Below are 20,819 nucleotides of genomic sequence, written 5' to 3'. Positions count from 1 at the left end.
TACACCCGACGGCCGAACTTCCCCGGACGGGACATCCAGGCCAACAATGCCACACGATCATTTCATTTCATTTTTTAAGGTCCCATTAGCGCAGGTGTGCCGAACTCGGAGGGCCTATTCATACTAGCCGTCACGTCACGCGTAATCACGCACCATCACGTCAGGGTGTGTTCATGCTGTTACAGCACTTTACATCATGTCAATTCGCATAGGTTAGTTTCGACCAGTGAAAGTGAGGTTATGTGTTACCATCCATGGTACAAAAACCGGTGTATAGTATCGAAATTGAGGAAATAGGAACGATAAAGTGTATTAATGGTCAAAACAAACTTCATAACCTATAACAAATTGATCAATTTTGTGTATTCAAGTGCTGTGAAGTGAAACAATACGTATTTCAAAACATGAACATTTATTTGCTAGCGAAAATGTAAACATACAAACACATGAGACAGTATGTACAAAGGCATAAATAGAACATGTTTACCTATTCCATGCTGTTTTTCTTATGTAATTAATAACGCCGTAAGCAACTGTATTTTTCTCCTTTAATCAAAATTGCTTCGTCAACTTACGTTCTCTTGTATAGCCATTGTGGGCATCAGCTCCGTTCTGTTTTTGTGAAACCTGGATAACTTTTCGTCTTCAGACCTTGATAATAGAGAACACTCAACGGAAAAATATGGAAGTTATCATGGAACATTTGCAATTTGCTACGATAACAAAGCATAATAATAAAAATAAAGATTAAGAAGAAACAAAAGCACAAAATCAACTACTACAACATTAGTGAGTGCTGCGAAAATAAGTTAACTTCCAATGTTGACAGACGACGACACCGTTATATCTTTGTTCCTGAGGGACCAGGATGTGAAGTGCCATTGACGGCCTGTGTGAATGCCGCCATTTGAAATGCACTGTGGAATGTTTTGATGTGACATGACGGCGAGGTGTGAATGGTCCTGTCAGTACCCTGCTGTTACTTGTGTGCATGCGGTGTGGTTGCAGAAGACTTTGCTCCGAGCACCCACCGTTCAACGGAATGAGCTGCAAATATAGACATTCGAAAGAATTTCTTCATGAATGAGTTGTAGCTTATGTCATTGAATCAGTGTGATTCGGTTGTTTTTACATGTGTTTCACGATAATTCATGTCTCTTGGCGACTTGCAAACGCATGGAAGGCAAACATATAACAACTGTTACGTTAAATATTATCCTTACGAACGACGTATGTGTATGCTTTCTCATCGCTTGGAGCGCTAATGTTGCTCCAGCTGTCAAACAGTAACAACTTTCGCACCAGGGAGGGTCATGACTGTCACTGTGGCTTGGTGGAGATGTGTATGCAAGTTGTGCTCCACAATGCACTCCTGAACGGTACATATCTTTTGTCCTATATTGCCACACGTGCACAGAAACCTGTACTGCCCCCCCCCCCCCCCCCAAACCCCAGGCATCACTGTCTTTAACATATTCCAGAAGCGTCAAAGTCTTTGGTGGAGGATGAAAGAGCATTTTCACTCAGTCTTCTATGCATTTTCACGTATACGTTCCGAATATATGGTTAGTAACGTATTCAAGGTTTCATCCTTGTCCTTCTGTCTTATATACATCCCTAGACGGTGTGGCCTCTCTCATACCAAATCTGGAGGATGCGTATTGTGGCTGCTGGGTGGTGGCAGCTAAATACATGACTGTATGACTGGGCTTATGGCATCCATCAATGACAAACAGCCATCTTTCCACCTCTGTATAGCATTATGTTATGACATATGAAGGTAAGATGTTGAAATAATTCTCAGAGACTGTACAAGTCATGAGACCAGGTTATTAAGGTATCTTCAACATATTGCCAGAGTATTGTAGGTTTCAAAACTGCCGACATGAGTGCCTGATCCTCTCTAAAATGCTGTAGAATGAAGACGCAAAAGTAAATTCTGTCATGCATTATCTCTTAAAATTTGGCAGTTCTAAAATAATTCTGGATCACCTTAATAAGCTATAATGGAGACTTCTTTCATACTTGGCGTAAAACTTTAAAATGAGGCACATATCACTACAGCGCACGTCTTCGTGCAGAAGCGAAAAGGGTCTTGTTGTTTGCAGTCCTGCTGAAAAATTGTTTCAAGGTGCAGGAGTGAGCAGTGGTACGGTATGCAAGCGTCTTTGGCGCTGATATTGTTTTATAAGTTTCATAAGGAGTCATCCCTTGGTGTTAAGTGCCAGGTCACCAGCTGCTCAGCAGAGAGTCCCAGAACAGAACTGGTCCTAAAGGTCAGCCGTATTCCCTCGAGGTGCACCATGTCCAACAATTTTAAAGAGACTGAGCTTGCTGAACCACTCATCCATAAACAACACATGATCACATGAAGGTTCTGCAAAACTGGATCATACAGATTTGGTCTGCTCCCCATAAACTGTGCCATATGCATTTTTAAATATTCAGTGCTTTTAGGGGTCATGTTTTCAGTTTCGTAATGTGTGACAACCAGGCAAGTTTAAAATCAGAAGAAATGGTTCAGATGGCTGTGAGCACTGTGGGATTTAACTTCTGAGGTCATCAGTCCCCTAGAACTTAGAACTACTTAAACCTAAGGACATCACACACATCCATGCCCGAGGCAGGATTCGAACCTGCGACCGTAACGGTCACGCGGTTCCAGACTCTAGCGCCTAGAATCGCTCGGCCACCCCGGCCGGCGTTTAAAATCAAATCTAACGCCTAGAAACATCACTATTTCAATAAAGTTAAGAAGTGTCCCTCATTTTCTGTTCTGTAATGTTAAAAGCAGTAAGTGAATGGGTAAAAAGACACTTACAGCAGGAAAATAACAATCTTTCTCCATCTCTGCGTCCCAGTATCCTATTCATCAGCTGAGACTGGTGGGTTGCCAAAAGGCTGGAGGAGACAAAAAAAGATGGATAAATCATCCAAAAATATTGAACACTGAACAGCACTACTTACAGTCAACATAATCGGATGTTGACGACTTAGTAATTAAAAGCCCTTCTCTGTGTCAAAAAATATATCTGTTAGATAAAACTTTGAACATAGCTGCTAAGGTTCAGTGACCGTGTCAGAATTATATTAGAACAAATAAGCCCTCGGTCACAAATATTAAATCAAAATTGAACAGGTGTCGACGCTACTATGAGCGTCGTCTTCAGAATTAGACTGACTGTTCTAAAACATATTAACTATATAATACATTAATAAAATTAAAGTTTGTACTGACTGGAAAAAGATGCAGTACTTACAAGTCACATATTAAAAAAGATCTAAGCCGTACGAACATTAATTTTTTTAATGTATTATATACATAATTTGTTTTAGAACAGTTAGTCTATTTCTGAAGATGACACTTATAGTAGCGTCGAAACCTGGTCAATTTTGACTTAATATTTGTGACCGAGGGCTTATTTGTTCTAATATATCTGTTAGATCTTCCTGCATAGGAAAGCCGCTTCCAATAGGACCAGGTTATCAATGATGATATGGAACTTCTTAAAATTACATTGTGAAGATGGAGACAAGAAGTGTTATCCATCCACTACAGGGTCTTTCCTACACAGCTGGCGAGGAGAACGCTATGATTACTCTTCTAATAATTCGACTTCAAGCACGTACTACACCAAAAGACTGCGAGGTGCTCAGCAGTGAGCTGGATCTTGAAGTTACACAGAGCCACCTTCCCCACCATTCCTGGTTCCAAAGCAGCACTTGTCGTTCTGCTGTGGGACAAGCTGCTTTTGTAATTGGCATGAAGACTGTGGAATGAATTCTGCAAGTGAGTGGAGGATTGTGTTCACGATAAGTAGAGCCTGTATTTTGATGTAATTGCAACACACAAAATATGTACATGCCTTTGTAATGAAAATAGGTAAAATACAGAAGATTTTTAACGTCTTGTCAACAGCAACATCACTAGCAATGGAGCACAAGCACAGATTAAGAAATGTTGGGGAAGGAAATTGGCTTGTTCTTTTCAGTGGAACCATCCCAAAATTTGTCTGTAACAATTTAGGGAACTCATAGAAAACTTATATGTGCATGGCTGGATTTTATGTATTGTTTTATGTATCGCTTTAGTTAGGACTAAGTAGAGCACCAATCAGGTTCTCAACACTCAATAGAGCTCCCAATCAGGTTCTCAACTCACAAATTTTGATCCAACAATAGACACCATGAATTGTGAACTCTTAAGAAGCACTATGTGGCAAACTCTTTTTGGTGCATGCACTTCCTAATTCTGGATAAATAAAAGTCACTTTTGAGAAATGAAATTCTGAATCTTAGGAAATTGAGCAGAAGTGTATGCTTTAAAATCAACATCAAAGTGCAGTTAATCACATTTTATTCCACTATTAAGTCATTTTTAGAGATAACTTATTTCCTGTCTTCTACTTTTACGATATGTTGTATTTGGATATGTTTCCAATGGAGTGGCCTATTGAGGGTGTGGTGATGTATAGAAAAGGATTAAAAAAGCAATAGTGAGTAATTTTATGCAGCATTAAGTTAAAATATGTCAAAAAACCAGCAATGATATCGAAATATGCAACGATAAAATGAAATATGACAACATATTTCAAGAACATTTGTACTTCTCATGTACATAGGAGTGAAGAAAAAGAATATGAAATTACAGAACAATCCAGACTCAAGTGATATGATCCACCCAGTCCTTGACATCAACATGAGGTTCAAACACAGGAAGTTGGCTGTATCAGGTCCAGTTTGCCTTTACAAAGCACTCATTGTGGCAGGTGTCTTTTGACCACTGATCTGTTTGGCAGATCTGTTCAGATTGGGAACTGGTCACTAGCACGTAAGTCATCAATTACTTTCTATTGAGCAGCATTTACATGGGTTGGAGAGTGTATTGAGAGATCTGTAGCAGTGGATGATTCTGTTGCAGAGCTGGAATGTGTGCTCTGTCCAATGTTCATCAAACATTCAAAATTTGGTGACATTAAGAGTTTGTTAGTAGCTGTAATCCTGGTGCAGATAGTTACTGAGCCCAATAGCACATTTTGAACATTAAAATTTCCACACAAAAGGAATAATAATAATAATAATAATAAAACTGTCTAAGTAAATTTGATGAGACCCCTTTGGTCTAAAACTTACTCTTGTTTTACCATACTGGAGGCTGATGTGTTCCACTGAACTGAACTCTCAGAAGGAAGGATCTGGCAGCTATACAAAACATTTTTCACACAAGCTAGGTCTAGGAGAGAAGTTAATTTTCTAGTATCAGTATGCTAACAGTCAGCAATAGTAAGAAACTTATATTTCATAATAATAAAGTGTGCATTTCCGACACCAAAATATATTTTTTTTTTTCACCATCTAAAGAAACAAGGTCTGTAGCAAAACACTTTGTTACTAAACCATTTCATTTATTTGAAGTAAGTTTGACATCAACTTCAATTCATAACATTCATCACTAGGATGGTACTATTACTGTCAAATGATAATTCACATAATAGGTAATGTGCATCATTAGCTGAAACACTTGGCTTGCTTTTGCTCTTTCATGAATTGATTTAAAGCTGTATGACATTAGTGATTGAAGAGCACAGCACTGACACTATTAAAGCATCCTGTTTTTGTTTTTCAGGAGATGGACTACAATGTTACAAGTGCACCTCTGACAGTGATCCAAAATGTGAGACCAATCCACAGGAGACTGAGAACTGTGATGATTTACCTGACTTTAGCAAAATTACAGGGGGCCTGCTTGAAGTGAAACCTGCCTGTTTAAAGGCCATTGTTCGAGGTACTTTTATCATATTCATGTTATTTCAGTAGTTATAATTTAGGTTTGCTCTGTTCACTTCATATACACTATTTTTTGTGTGTGAAAGAGAAACTTGTGAACATTGCACAATGTATACACAGGGTGAACCAGAACTCCATCAACAACCTGTCAGAGGTGGTAGCATGGGCCAAAACAAGAAAAAAAAGGACAGTAAGCATTGGCTCTCGAATGCATCTCTTAAGAGCTATGAGCATTTGGTGGCTAGAAGTAATGTGTTTCACAGTATTGAAGATGAACAAGTACTTGTAACTCTTAACATGTGCACTTTGGAGCCCACTTTCACTCAACATTATTTTCTTGTTTTGGTTCATACTACCATCTCTCAAGATATGGAAAGCAAAGAAGATATGTGTCTCACAGTAGCAGAGACGAACAAGTGCTCATAGCTCCTAAGCTACACATTTTAGATCCCATGTTTATCTGACATCTTTTCTTGTTTTGTTCCATAGTACTGCCTCTGAAAGTGTGTAAGTAGACTATCACATTCACATTATTGCCGTAACATTTGATTTAGTGTACCGTGGTAAATGTTAATCTCAGTTTTACAATAAAGCATAATTTCTTGTTGAAACTCAGTAGTAATGATAGTCTGCAGCTGTTTTTTCATTTTGTTTTATTGATCTATTGCATCCAACTCATGAAGTTGACCAGTTGAGAAATGGAATCTTGGAGATGACCACACACTGATCCTTATGTGTCAGATGTGAGATTCACAAAGATACATTAACAAAAAAATGATTGCCATCAGCTTTGTAAATCTCAATAAGTGAGGCATCAAATTATCTAGTCATTATATATGTTGAAATTTTCAGTAATGGAAATTGTGTGTTTTGCATTTAATTTTCAGTTGGTAACTGCCATATATAAAATGAATAATAAAAACATATCAGTAAAGATGTCTTGTATTATGCTAAATTTTATATTCATTTAACTCTGGTATCGTTGTTGCTGTTGCGGTCTTCAGTCCAGACACTGGTTTGATGCAGCTCTCCATGCTACATCATCCTGTGAAAGCTTCTTCATTTCCAAGCAACTACCTTACATCCTTCTGAATCTGCATAGTGTACTCATCTCTTGGTCTCCCTCTACGATTTTTACCCTCCACGCTTCCCTTTAGTACTAAATTGGCGATCCCTTGATGCCTCAGAACATGTCCTACCAACCGATCCCTTCTTCTATACAAGTTGTGCCACAAATTCCTCTTCTCCTTCAGTACCTTCTCATTACTTACATGATCTAAATCTTCAGCATTCTTCTGTAGCACCACATTTCTAAACTATTTACTGCCCATGTTTCATATCCATACATGGCTAGACTCCATACAAATACTTTGAGAAAAAACTTCCTGACACTTAAATCCATATTCAATGTTAACAAATTCCTCTTCTTCAGAAACGCTTTCCTTGCCATTGCCAGTCTACAGTTTATATCCTCTCTACTTCAAACATCATCAATTATTTTGCTCCCTAAATAGCAAAACTCCTTTACTGCTTTAAGTGTCTCATTTCCTAATCTAATTTCCACAGCATCACCTGATTTAATTAGACTACATTCCATTATCCTCATTTTGCCTTTGTTGATGTTCATCTTATAGCCTCCTTTCAAGGCACTGTCCTTTCCGTTCAACTGCTCTTCCAGGTCTTTTGCTGTCTCTGACAGAATTACAATGTCATCAGCAAACCCCAAAGTTTTTATCTTCTCCATGGAATTTGATTCCTACTCCAAATTTTTTTTTTTGTTTCCTTTACTGCTTGCTCAATGTATAGATTGAATAACATCGGGGATAAGCTATAACCCTGTCTCTTGATCCCTTCCCAACCACTGCTTCCCTTTCATGCCCCTTGACTCTTATAGCTGCCACCTGGTTTCTGTACAAATTGTAAATATCCTTTGGCTCCCTGTATTTGACCCTCGCCACCTTCAGAAGTTGAAAGAGAGTATTTCATTCAACATTGTCAAAAGCTTTCTCTAAGTCTACAAATGCTAGAAACGTAGGTTTGCCTTTCCATAACCTTCCTTCTAAGATAAGTCGTAAGGTCAGTATTGCCTCACGTGTTCCAACATTTCTACGGAATCCAAACTTATCTTCCCCAAGGTCGGCTTCTACCAGTTTTTCCATTCGTCTGTAAAGAATTCATGTTACTATTTTGCAGCTGTGACTTATTAAACTAATAGTTCGGTAATTTTCACATCTGTGAACACCTGCTTTCTTTGGGATTGGAATTATTATATTATTCTTGAAGCCTGAGGTAGATGGTAGAGTTTTGTCAGGGCTGGCTCTCCCAAGGCTAGTAGTAGTTCTAATGGAATATTGTCTACTCCCAGGACCTTGTTTCGACTTAGGTCTTCCAGTGCTGTGTCTAATTCTTCATGCAGTATCATATCTCCCATTTCATCTTCACCTACGTCCTCTTCCATTTCCATAATATTGCCCTCAAGAACATAACCCTTGTACAGACCCTCTATACACTACTTCCACCTTCCTGCCTTCCTGTGTCTGCTTAGAAATGGTCTTCCATCTGAGCTCTTGATATTCATACAAGTGATTCTCTTTTCTCCAAAGATCTCTTTAATTTTCCTGTAGGCAGTATCTATCTTACCCCCTAGTGATATATGCCTTTACATCCTTACATATTTGTCCTCTACCCATCCCTGCTGAACCATTTTACACTTCCTGTTGATCTCATTTTTGAGACGTTTGTATTCCTTTTTGCCTGCTTCATTTACTGCATTTTTATATTTTCTCCCTTCATCAGTTAAATTCAGTATTTTTTCTGTTACCCAAGGATTTCTACTAGCCCTCATCTTTTTACCTACTTTATCCTCTGCTGCCTTCACTATTTCATCTCTCAAAGCTACCCATTCTTCTTCTACTGTATTTCTTTACCCTGTTCTTGTCAGTCATTCCCTAATGCTCTCTCTGAAACTCTACAACCTCTGGTTCTTTCAGTTTATCCAGGTCCCAGCTCCTTAAATAACCACCTTTTTGCAGTTTCTTCTGTTTTAATCTACAGTTCATATCCAATAGACTGTGGTCAGAATCCACATCTGCCCCTGGAAATGTCCTACAATTGAAAACCTGGTTCCTAAATCTCTGTCTTACCATTGTATAATATATCTGAAACCTTTCAGTGTCCCCAGGCCTCTTCCATGTATACAACCTTCTTTCATGATTCTTAAACCAAGTATTAGCTATGATTAAGTTATGCTCTGCACAAAATTCTACCAGGTGGGTTCCTCTTTCATTCCTTACCCCCATTCCACATTCACCTACTACTTTCCCTTCTCTTCCTTTTCCTACTATTGAATTCCAGTCCTCCACGACTATTAAATTTTTGTCTCCCTTCACTATCTGAATAATTTCTTTTATCTCACCATACATTTCTTCAATCTCTTCATTGTCTGTGGAGCTAGTTGGCAAATAAACTTGTTCTACTGTGGTAGGCGTGGACTTTGTGTCTATCTTGGCTATGCTGTTTGTAGTCGTTCCCATTTTTTAATTCATTATTGAACCTACTCCTGCATTACCGCTATTTGATTTTGTATTTATAACCCTCTATTCACCTATCCCGAAGTCTTTTTCCTCCTGCCATTGAACTTCACTAATTCCCACTATCTGCTGCCCCTCTTCAGGAACCACATGTTTGTCTGGCCTCTCAACAGTTACCCCCCCCCCCCCCCATTGTGGTTGCACCTATGGTATGGCTATCTGTATTGCTGAGGCATGGAAGCCTCCCCACCAACAGCAAGGGCCATGGTTGATGTATGAAGTATTAATTTTTAAAGTTCAGAGATGGTTTTAACTTATTATGACAGCAATGTAACATTTCCGTTAAAATGTTCAAAATAGTTTTAACCTCATAATTGGCCCATTTGAAACGGGGGTGTGCTCAGAATGACAAATGAAAGTGAAGGCACAGACCTGTCACAAATAAAACAGTAGAAATCCAGCAAACTCAAGTAATCTTTCCAGAAAAAGTCAGCCTTAATTATCTGTTATAGTACCCAGTTAATAAGTAATATAGATTTAGAGGTTGGTGCCTACTTGTCAGACATCAGTTTGAAGACTGGTGCTATTTGTTCCTCAGAGCACTGGCTCAAAAATGTAAACATGTTCACCAGTTGTACAACTGCTAGAACTTTCTGCAGGTCTGATAGCACAGTGGAGTGGCTGTATAATACTCTTAAAGAGGGCACAGAATGCAGCAGAAGCAACAAAATTGACCACTTAAATCTTAAATAGTCCAAACAGCCAGTGCAAGTTTATCACCAACTCCATGGCCAGTGTCATTTTCCTTCAGCCATTCAAAGCCTCTAAGATTATTCCATGACACAAAAAGGCAGACAAGTAGAAGGTAACTATCAACCAGTCTTCATCCTCTCAACTGCATCCAAAATAATAGAAAATGTTATGTATGCATTAGTAATGAGCTTTCCTGAAAGTAACTCCTTACTATCAGATCATTGAAGTAAATCCACTAATGTAAGCTCTCTTTTTATTTATTGACCAGATATTGTACTCATTTAGTGAAAAACACTGTGGTTCTAGACTTTTTATGGACTTCACAAAAACGTTTGATCTATCCAACCACTCTCTATACTTATCAAACAAGATTCCTGTGGTGTACACAAAGGGTTTTTACAGTCATAGATATAAAACAGAGGGCAGCTAGTAGAAATAACACATGATGGAAGAACATGTCAGACAAATGTAATGCCAGTCAACTCACATGTTCCTCAAGAACCAACCCTGAGCCCATTCCTCACATTCTCCCAGAAAACTTAACGTTAAATGTTCCTGTATTCTGTGCTCAGAATATTTCTCCACAGCAGATGAGAGTTCATGTAGTTGACAGTAAAATCTCTTGTACTGGCACTCTGATCACAACCTCTTGCTAGATATGGATTAAACTCTTCATATTATCTTCTGTCTGTCTGTTGAAGAAGAACTTATAGTCATTGAAAATAAAGCTATTGAACGAAGGCTAAATTTCTTGTGCTGTGGGTAGCCGACACATTTTGCTGGAATATCCACAGAGATAAACTGCTAAGTAAATTGAGCCATGCTTTTACAGTGCTTAGTCTATGGTGTGACTTGACTGTCACAAGAAATGTTTGCTGTACTCTCATAAACTCTGTCATTTCATAGGTTATTCCTTTAAGGGATCAACACGCAAAAATATTTCTTATGAAAAAACAAATAGTGATGAAGTCTACCACATGCAAACACTCAGCCAATTTCCAAAGAATTTGGATTTTGTCTGCTCCTTGCGTAATGACCATCTCATTTGTGAATAAGAAGCTCCATCTGTTTGAAGGAAATGATGGTGTGTAAGATCACCACATGTGTACTACTGACAATATTCATCTAACAAAGCATAGACTGAGTAGACACAAGGGGTCATTATAAGGTTTTAATTATCACTATTTAAACAATTAAGATACATAATTAATATATTGTTTAAATAACTTATGGGAATGCAGCCGGGAAACATTGTTGACAACTGCTGATATTTTGACAGTGATGACCAGTGCAAGACAATGTTCTGCAATAGCAGATTTTCTCGGCTGTTGTAAGCATGTGTAATGCTCAATACACCTGCCCTCTGCAATCCTGGAAGTCTGATCAACAGGTGACATACCACAAATGCAAGGAATGCAGTAGACAACTACCTTACTTAAACCAATATCATCCTTTACCTTTAGTAAAAGGATCCTAATCTTAGATGGTGATCAAAACACATTTCATATCATATATCCACAAAATATGACCAATCTTGTTGGAGATGCATCCTGCATCAAGCAAAATGGCTATATTATCATCATTCACCCAGGCATGATTGGTTGACAGTGCAATGCATGTCTGATCTGTCTTTCAATATAACCATTTTGATGGAAGGTGTCCTCAGGATGGGCTAACTCAGCTGACGAATTCTCAGGGTCTGTGAACGAAGGTATGAAGTACCCCTTCACGCTGAACTGGATGGTGACAATTATTGATCTATAGATACAAGTCAGTGTGAGTAGGCTTCCTATAAATTATGTCTCCTGTAACCTACCCCCACCTTTCTACTTCTATCCGTAGTCCACATTACGCAATGTCTTTCATGAAGATTTGAGAGGAGTGAAGAGTACAATTAACTTTTTAGTTTACTTAGCTTGTGTTGTTGATATTCATCAAATGGATTTGCAGCTCCTTGTGTTTATCATGTTTGCAGTTAAAACTGTTGGATGTAAGGTCCGCCAGTTATGCAAAACACCGTTTTTACAAGTTCCCAAACGTATTTCAGCACCTCTGTGCCATCATTAGTGGGTTTCTGTTTTATTTAATCTGTAATGTGAACATTTTTACTAAATGATTATAAAATTATGTGGATATTTAGTTCAAACAATAATTTGTTTCTTTTTGTTAGTACCTTTACACTAAGTCTGCATGGTTTTTTAGGACCACTTGTGTATTATTTATTACAGGTAGCTTGTCATCTGCAACCAAATGATGTTGATGAGAAATTTTGTTGCGTGTTAGGTTATTATTTTATGTTCTAAACGTAATTCATTTTGACTTATGTTTTTGTATGGCAAGCCCTTTTATTCTCAGCATCATGCTGAGGTGTTGTGAAGCACACATAAACATAACATGTATTTTCACAAAATAAGGTCGTAAAAGCACTTTGCTCTTGAAACATGTTTGGGAACTTGGAAAAATGGTGTTTTGCATAATTAGCGGACCTTAAATCCAACAATTTTTGTCATGTTGAGTTGGCTCCAGTTCTTCTGGTTTACGGGTCTGATTCTTGCAGCTGAAAATCTCACATTTTGGGTTCTCATGGTTGGATTGAACTAAATAAATTTGAAGATTGTATATGCAGAATTTATTTTCTCATATTTTAGTATATCATGCAGACAAAAATAAAAAAATATGTACAATCACATCAGATATTTTCTCATATTTTAGTATATCATGCAGACAAAAATAAAAAAAATATGTACAATCACATCAGAGGCATGCTTACAATTCTTCACTCTTTGGAAATAATATTCCAAAGGGTTCACAGTTTTTCTCTTACATTATTAATTTTGATTATTATTTTATAAACGAATCCAGAAACAAACATAGTAAACAGTGCAGGATTGCATAATTAATAATAGAAATTTTAAATGCGCTAATATATATATATATATATATATATATATATATATGGTTATAATAGAGGGAAACATTCCACGTAGGAAATATATATCTAAAAACAAAGATGATGTGACTTACCAAATGAAAGTGCTGGCAGGTCGACAGACACACAAACAAACACAAACATACACACAAAATTCAAGCTTTCGCAACAAACTGTTGCCTCATCAGGAAAGAGGGAAGGAGAGGGAAAGACGAAAGGATGTGGGTTTTAAGGGAGAGGGTAAGGAGTCATCCCAATCCCGGGAGCGGAAAGACTTACCTTAGGGTGAAACAAGGACGGGTATACACTCGCACACACACACATATCCATCCACACATATACAGACACAAGCAGACATATTTAAAGACCAAATATGTCTGCTTGTGTCTGTATATGTGTGGATGGATATGTGTGTGTGTGCGAGTGTATACCCGTCCTTGTTTCACCCTAAGGTAAGTCTTTCCGCTCCCGGGATTGGGATGACTCCTTACCCTCTCCCTTAAAACCCACATCCTTTCGTCTTTCCCTCTCCTTCCCTCTTTCCTGATGAGGCAACAGTTTGTTGCGAAAGCTTGAATTTTGTGTGTATGTTTGTGTTTGTTTGTGTGTCTGTCGACCTGCCAGCACTTTCATTTGGTAAGTCACATCATCTTTGTTTTTATATATATATATATATATATATATATATATATATATATATATATATATATATATATATATATATATATATATATATAAAAATAGAGGGAAACATTCCACATGGGAAAAATATATCGAAAAACAAAGAAGATGTGACTTACCGAATGAAAGCGCTGGCAGGTCGATAGACACACAAACATACACACAAAATTCTAGCTTTCGCAATAAACGGTTGCTTCGTCAGGAAAGAGGGAAGGAGAGGGAAAGACGAAAGGAAGTGGGTTTTAAGGGAGAGGGTAAGGAGTCATTCCAATCCCGGGAGCGGAAAGACTTACCCTAGGGGGAAAAAAGGACGGTAATACACTCGCACACAGACACATATCCATCCAAACATATACAGACACAAGCAGACATATTTGAAGACAAAGAGTTTGGGCTGATCTCTGGTTATCTACATATCTGTAGTGTGTCGTGACCATATGTCGATGAATGGAGCTACAGTGAATGTATGAAATCGCTTCAATCATTTGTAATAGCCCTGTTAATAAGCTGCAAGAAAAGCTAAGCTTTCGCATATAATGTTGATCTTTTATTCAATTGTTACACTTAGGATATATCACACGAATGTGCCAGTAAAATGTCTGATCTTCAGGGTTCGAAATTCTTCTAAATGGCTCGTCATCAATGAGTTGGTTTTTAATCGAGAGTCAAACGGTCTGTGATTTAATAAATTCATGGTACATTCTCGCACATAATTCAACTTACGTAAAAGGATATTTACTTTGAAAGTAACGCTTTTCAAACCACCATTCGCAATATTTAGAAATAGGTTCATTTCAGCAGTTGCCAGAGAACGCAAATAACAGGCGACACCATGCTTGCGCAGCTACCATGATGTAGGAAGCCCGTATGTACGCACGTGTAAAATATTAAAAAATCATACATTATGTCATAAAAGAAACAAGACATCAGAGGATACTCCAAGAGCATCGGAATTTCGTGAACCATACTAAAATGTGCACATTTAAAGTGCATACTTAAAGTGCACATCTGTATGTCCAGATTCCCAATGAAGTAGACCTCGACCTGATATTAAGCTTTTCAGTGTGGTTTCTGGGATGTAAATTTTTTTGGAGCATCAGTACTGTATTATATTATGTTTGTTTCTTTATTATGGCAAAATGCCATACGTGCAAGAAGATGAAAACGTACACTTGAAATGCAGCGAACAGTTGAAACCAGCCAGTAATGTGGAATTAAACATTTCGTTTCAGATACATTGACTGCCTCTACGGAAAAAGTTTATAAAAGTCAAATTTCTTTAGCAAACAGACAAAAATAACTTCATTGTTCCACAAGGCGATTAACGCTTGACTGTCAGAGAAGTGGAAATAAAATCAAATCTGAAACTAATGACATATTTTAGCCTTCCGTAATTATGTGAATGCATTTTCATTCACTTGATAGCACCCGGCCACAGATATTCGTTTTGTTTTCATTTGACGTGAGAGTAAACGAGGGGTAAACAGCAAAATCACTAAATGTAAACATGGGTCACGTGGAAACTACCCACTATAACTCAGACTGTTCTGTGCATCAGCCCCGGATCTACGATATCTGCGAACCGAGTCAATACTAAAAAAATCGAATTTTCAAAAATATGTTCATCTTGTAACGCATATCTTTCTGAAAAGTCTGAAACATAACACATATGTGTTTGAGAAAATGTTAAGACATATTATTTGGTCTCAAGTGTGCCAAAGTGCAGTGCCACGCCTCTTTATAAAGCATTACAAACAAAAAACTTTGTTAGGAAATAATTTCATGTTTCATTCATACGAACCAGTTTCTCAAGCATGAGATCGAAAAGTAGTATTACGAAATTTTTATATAAATCTAGAATAGTCTTATTCTTCCATAATTTGTGTGATGTCCCCATTTCTTCACCTTCTTCGTTCTAACAAACAATCTTGTCATCACTAACTCTGTAGTTATTCCTCCCATTGTAAAAATTTGTTCGCTCATTAACTTCACTAAACCTGCCAGAATCACAGATTTAGTTGTCCCGCGATTATTTTGCGGTTAGGCGCTATTACGTGTTCATACAACGTTTTCCGCATTACTTCCAAATAGAACTGAAGCGGCTGCTAGCCGGGGACTGTACAACTGGTCCTTACTAGTATAGCGATCTGGCCAAAAATTTTCTGCCAAAATTTCAATTTCTTGGATACACCGAGAAGTTAATACGTAATCTTTCTCACCTGTTATTCCTGTAAGTCGTTTATTTCCATTCTGGTAGTCTGGATCTATAGATTTCACTAGTAATTATAACAACGCTGATCACTCGCAAACCCAATCAACCACATAATCAGACAGTGACTGGCATTCATCCGTTTGGCTTTACTGCGCTCAGCTCATATAGCCGCGTCCCCTTTTGTCTGCGGAAAGTTTATTTCTGGATTCTCTTGACAGATACATCACGCATTCAAAAATCAACTTAGGATTCATTCAGAAATCAACTTAAAATGTGTTCAAAAAACTAACAGGGGAGCGTTTCAAAATCATATGAATAATCGATAGACAAACGTGCGCTGGATGCTAGGCGCTTTGTGAAAGAAGTTCTTTTCCTCAAGAATATGAATTTGGCGCCCCCTTTCCCCGGTAGCATGTAGCTGCTTGCACAGCCAATGGCCACATTCCTGTAGTCAGAACCGGGAGAATGTACAACTCAAACGCGACTCAACTGCCCATGCGCACGAGCCCGCTCGAAACTCTAAAACGCATCTAATGTAAACAGTTGTGACTTCACGCTCATCGGAGGCTATTTGTTGTTATGAAGCATTGCATAGTCTTCCTAAAGCCTTTGACACATTTTGCTGTTGGCAGACGCTCTCATGAGCACTGTGTGTCGTTGTTGTATATGGAGCATTTCCTTTGAAACTTAAGTTATTTTCGTTGTTTTCTCTCAATTGTTTTTATTGTTGAAGTATATTCTGCAGTAGTGGGATACAGTAATATCCTTTGATAGAGTATCGGTTCCTACCAGTCAAAATTACAAAAATTTAACTGAAAACTAAAACAATGAAAAGTTACCGGAATTCTAAATTCCCGGTTTTCTCCCGGATGAAAAAATTCCCGGATTTTTCCCGGTTGTCCCGGGTCGTATACACCCTGAAAATTATATGAAAGTTTTCAGAATAGCAGCTGAGATTATACTGTCATGTTCGAAATTCAAAAAATAGTACTGATATCAACAACTACTGTTGAGGAAAAGTTATGCTAGAGGAGGGTGTCCCGTTACAGTCCCAACATACAATCAACGTTCCTCCCTGACATGTCAAGAAAGGGAAGGCACTCACCTTTGTCAGTATCCATCTCCAGCATGAAATGAATATTCAGGTATATTGTATTCAGGTGTTCTAAAAAGTTGTTCAGGTTCTCACTGTCATTAGGCCAAACAATGAAAGTATCTGTAGTGTCACAGTATACCAATACTGCTGGAACCAGCACCTCAAAGATTCCTGCAGACAATGGGAGTGGTGCTTTGAACATCACCACCAATGAAGAACCTGCAGGTTCTTAAGTGGCAGGCACTTGAACACCAGTCTTCTAGTTCAAGATTACTTCTAGTTGCTGGTTGCCAAACATTACACCAAGTTGTTGATAGCTAGCTCAACCGGTAAACATTCAGTGTACTTAGATGATTGCCCATGTCCGTGCTCTGTTTATAGCTATCTGTGGCTACCACAAGTTGTCAACAGTGTAACATCTTTTCACCCACATATTGGGCCCAATATATTTATTTAAATTGTCTTTATGTCAACAAATCTTTTGCTTGCCTGTCCAAATTCCCATGGTGACAGATCCTTTGGCCAGCTTCCATGGTTACCAACTTGCTTCATAACATTATCATCTAAGTATGTGAAAAAACATGCAGATTTCAAAGCCACTAACTGCAAGGCATGTTCCTCAAAATCTTCCAGAAACAAGCTGGTAATAATACGTGCCAACGGGCTTCACATCATAACTCCATCTGCCTGTTCATAACACTGATCCCTGAATGAATGAAAATTAACCAGAAGTCAACACATGTTGAAATAGGTTCATTAATTTGCATGTTCCTCAAAATATCCCAGAAACAAACTGTTAATAATAGGTGTCAATGTGCTTCACATAATAACTCCATCTGCCTGTTCATAATACTGATCACTGAATGAATGAAAGGTAAGCAGAAGTCAACACATGTTGAAATAGATTCTTTAATTCAACACCAAATCTAACCTCAATTGACCATGATGAATGACAGAGGAACATGAGTGAAGAGAAAGGCCACATCAGAACTCACGAGAATTTCAGGGTCACTCAAACGCATTCCCTCTAATCAACATAAGAAATCCATCAAGTTCTTAATGTGTTGCTCACTTAGACCTACTAGTTGTATCAATGGGTAGCAAGTTGTTTTTCTACACATCATCTTGCAGCAACAATATTACTCACAATTGTTCTAAGTGGAACCATTCTTTGTGGACATTTGGAAGGCTCTGTAACCTAGGGGAAACAGCACAGTAAGAATTAAGACTTGATAGTCTCCAGCAAAAGGAACTTCTCTTTCTCAACACTTTTTGTGGATTCAGCACCGATTCCATGATACGATGCATCAGATACTAAACACTGCATGTTTTGAATGAAATCCTGCTTGTACTAAAAACAAATATAATATCACCCTTGTCTGTGGATAAAGTAACAATATCTGGATCAACTGTAAGTGAGTGTAAAGCAGTCCTCTCAGCTGCTCTCTTGAGGGGACCTACCCCTCCCTCCTGACCCCCTTTTGCAGCATCAGAAGGCAGTTTAAAAACAGCCTATACAACAGAACTAATAAAATTAACTACTGGAAAAGATGGGGCATCAGTAAAAAATTTAAACTTTTCCATAGCAAGCATAAAGCTGTGTCACCAAAAGCTTTCTCTGTGAGATTTATCACATAACATCAAGAAACATTATTAGACTCCAAGCCATGAAAAGGTTCATACTTCACCAAATGCTGAGCAATAACAGAATGAAATTCCCAATGCGATAGTAACCATGAAGCTCTATCCAGCCAATCCCAAGAAAAAGCCAGAATTTTTTAAGCAATCACTTGATATGATTGATAGCTGGAGAATTAATATGATGCACAACTTTTGGAAAATGTTGGAAGTATATTTTGATCATGACACATTTACAAAAATGACAATACAGATCGCTATCTTACTCTACTGCTGTGGAGAGTATCCAACCTGTGCAAGCAACTATACATTACCTCTCTGTGGAGGTAATCAGTATGAGACCTGAATTTCACCTCTTGCATTTAGAATGGTCAAATACGTTACTGGAATTTAGCTGGGTGATATCATCAATTGTTGATATTTTGACAGGTGCGCACCCTTTTATTTTCAAGGCAAAATCGCAGGAAATAAGTGTTGTGCAAAAGAATTTAAAACATGGTATACAGAGCATCTATGGAAAGATACACACACACACACACACACACACTGTAAAAGCTAGCAGCACCACATAAACAATTAGAAGGAATGTGTTTGAATTACTCTAAAATTCTAATAAGTTTTGATTAGGTCTCTCTCTGTTCACTCACATTCCTCTTTCTGACTTGTTATGGCTAATTAAGGTTAGAGTATAGAACAGAATAGAAACTTTATTGTCACATTACATGTCATATACAATCAGATGATTGGAACATAGGTGACTTGTCAGTTTAAAGCTACTTCTAATTGTAAGTATACAGAATAATTATAGGTATTTTGTAGTTTTAAGTACCACAAAGTGATTTAAAATAATCATGTTAAAAATAAAGAAAAATTAAGAATAAGTATTTACTTAAAGTACTTTTTTAGCATGACAGAATAAAATGTAACATCAGGTACAACTACTTGTGACAGTCAGTCGTAAATTCTTCTACACTATAATAATATTTACTTGCTAGCTATTTTTTAAAATGATGTCCAAATTCTTCTGTTTCATAATTTTTAAATTTTTCACAGACTTTATTTCCCAGTCTCATACCCATATAATAAGGTGTCTTCTCCAGCAGTTGTAGCCTATGAGTTGGTAATTTATATTGATATTTGTTTCTTGTTTCATAATCATGCTTAGACAGGTTATCCTCAAAAAGTTGTGGGTTTTGTTTAGAAAACTTAATTAATTGTCTCATAGATATAGAGGCCAGGAACAGTCATAAGATGAAGGGCCTTGAACATAGGTCTGCACGATTGTCTTTTTTCTGCACCTGCCATGGCTCTAGTGATTTTTTTCTGTAGCCTAAAGACTTTCTGTTTTCTCTGATCCCCAAAAAATTATACCATATCTAATCACAGATTCAAAATATGCATGATATACAACTTTTTTGACTGGTGTTCGTATTATACTGATTATAACATTCATTGCAAATATTAGACTATTTAGACAGTGACACATCTACCTGGTCTGTCCATGATAAATTCTTGTTCATCATTACACCTAGAAATCTGATACGGTTTGTAGTGGCAAGGTGATTGTCCTCATATGGTATTTCTAGTATTGTTTTGTGGTAAAGAGAATGATTTGTGTCTCTGTTAGATTTAATTTCAGACCATTATTTCTCACCCAGGTCTCAATTTCAGCCAGAGACTGCTGAAGATGACTAATTAAATTTTCACTTTTCTTCCAGCAGACTATCACTGTAGAGTCATTCGCATAAGGAATAGTGTCTGAATTTATGTTAGTCAGCAGGTCATTTATATAATACAAGAACAATATTGGTCCAAGGATAGATCCTTGTGGCACACTTTTTTCTTTGGTTTTCCAAATTGAGAAGAATCTCTTATAAGATTTTTCTATTACTATTCTTTGCTTCCTGTTTAATAGGTAGGATGTCATCCACCTCAGTGAATTTTCACTAAAACCATATACTTGTAGCTTGCAAAGTAGTAGTTTGTGATCTATTGTGTCAAAGGCTTCACTTAGGTCACAAAAGATGCCTGGTACATTCATATTTTTATCTAGACTACTACTAATTTTTGTTGTAAGTTCATTAATGGCTTGCACAGTGCAGTGTCCTCTTTGGAAACGATGCTGATTTTTCTGCATAATATTATGCAGATTATAATGGTTAACTATCTGGTTACATGCAGCTCTTTCAAATA

The 20,819-nt window shown here is 37.6% G+C and overlaps 1 protein-coding gene across 1 annotated transcript in view; it reads left to right on the top strand.

The window, feature by feature from the left end:
• LOC124776880 overlaps positions 1–20,819 on the top strand; it is a 260,401-nt gene that overhangs the window by 232,686 nt on the left and 6,896 nt on the right. The window contains exon 2 of the mRNA XM_047252062.1: positions 5,627–5,785. Coding sequence (XP_047108018.1) covers positions 5,627–5,785 — 159 coding nt within the window. The remainder of the gene's footprint in view (positions 1–5,626; positions 5,786–20,819) is intronic.

This window comes from Schistocerca piceifrons, chromosome 2 (assembly GCF_021461385.2).
Source record: "Schistocerca piceifrons isolate TAMUIC-IGC-003096 chromosome 2, iqSchPice1.1, whole genome shotgun sequence".
In the NCBI taxonomy this organism is placed as follows: domain Eukaryota; kingdom Metazoa; phylum Arthropoda; class Insecta; order Orthoptera; family Acrididae; genus Schistocerca; species Schistocerca piceifrons.
This window is presented reverse-complemented; position numbering and strand designations above follow the sequence as displayed.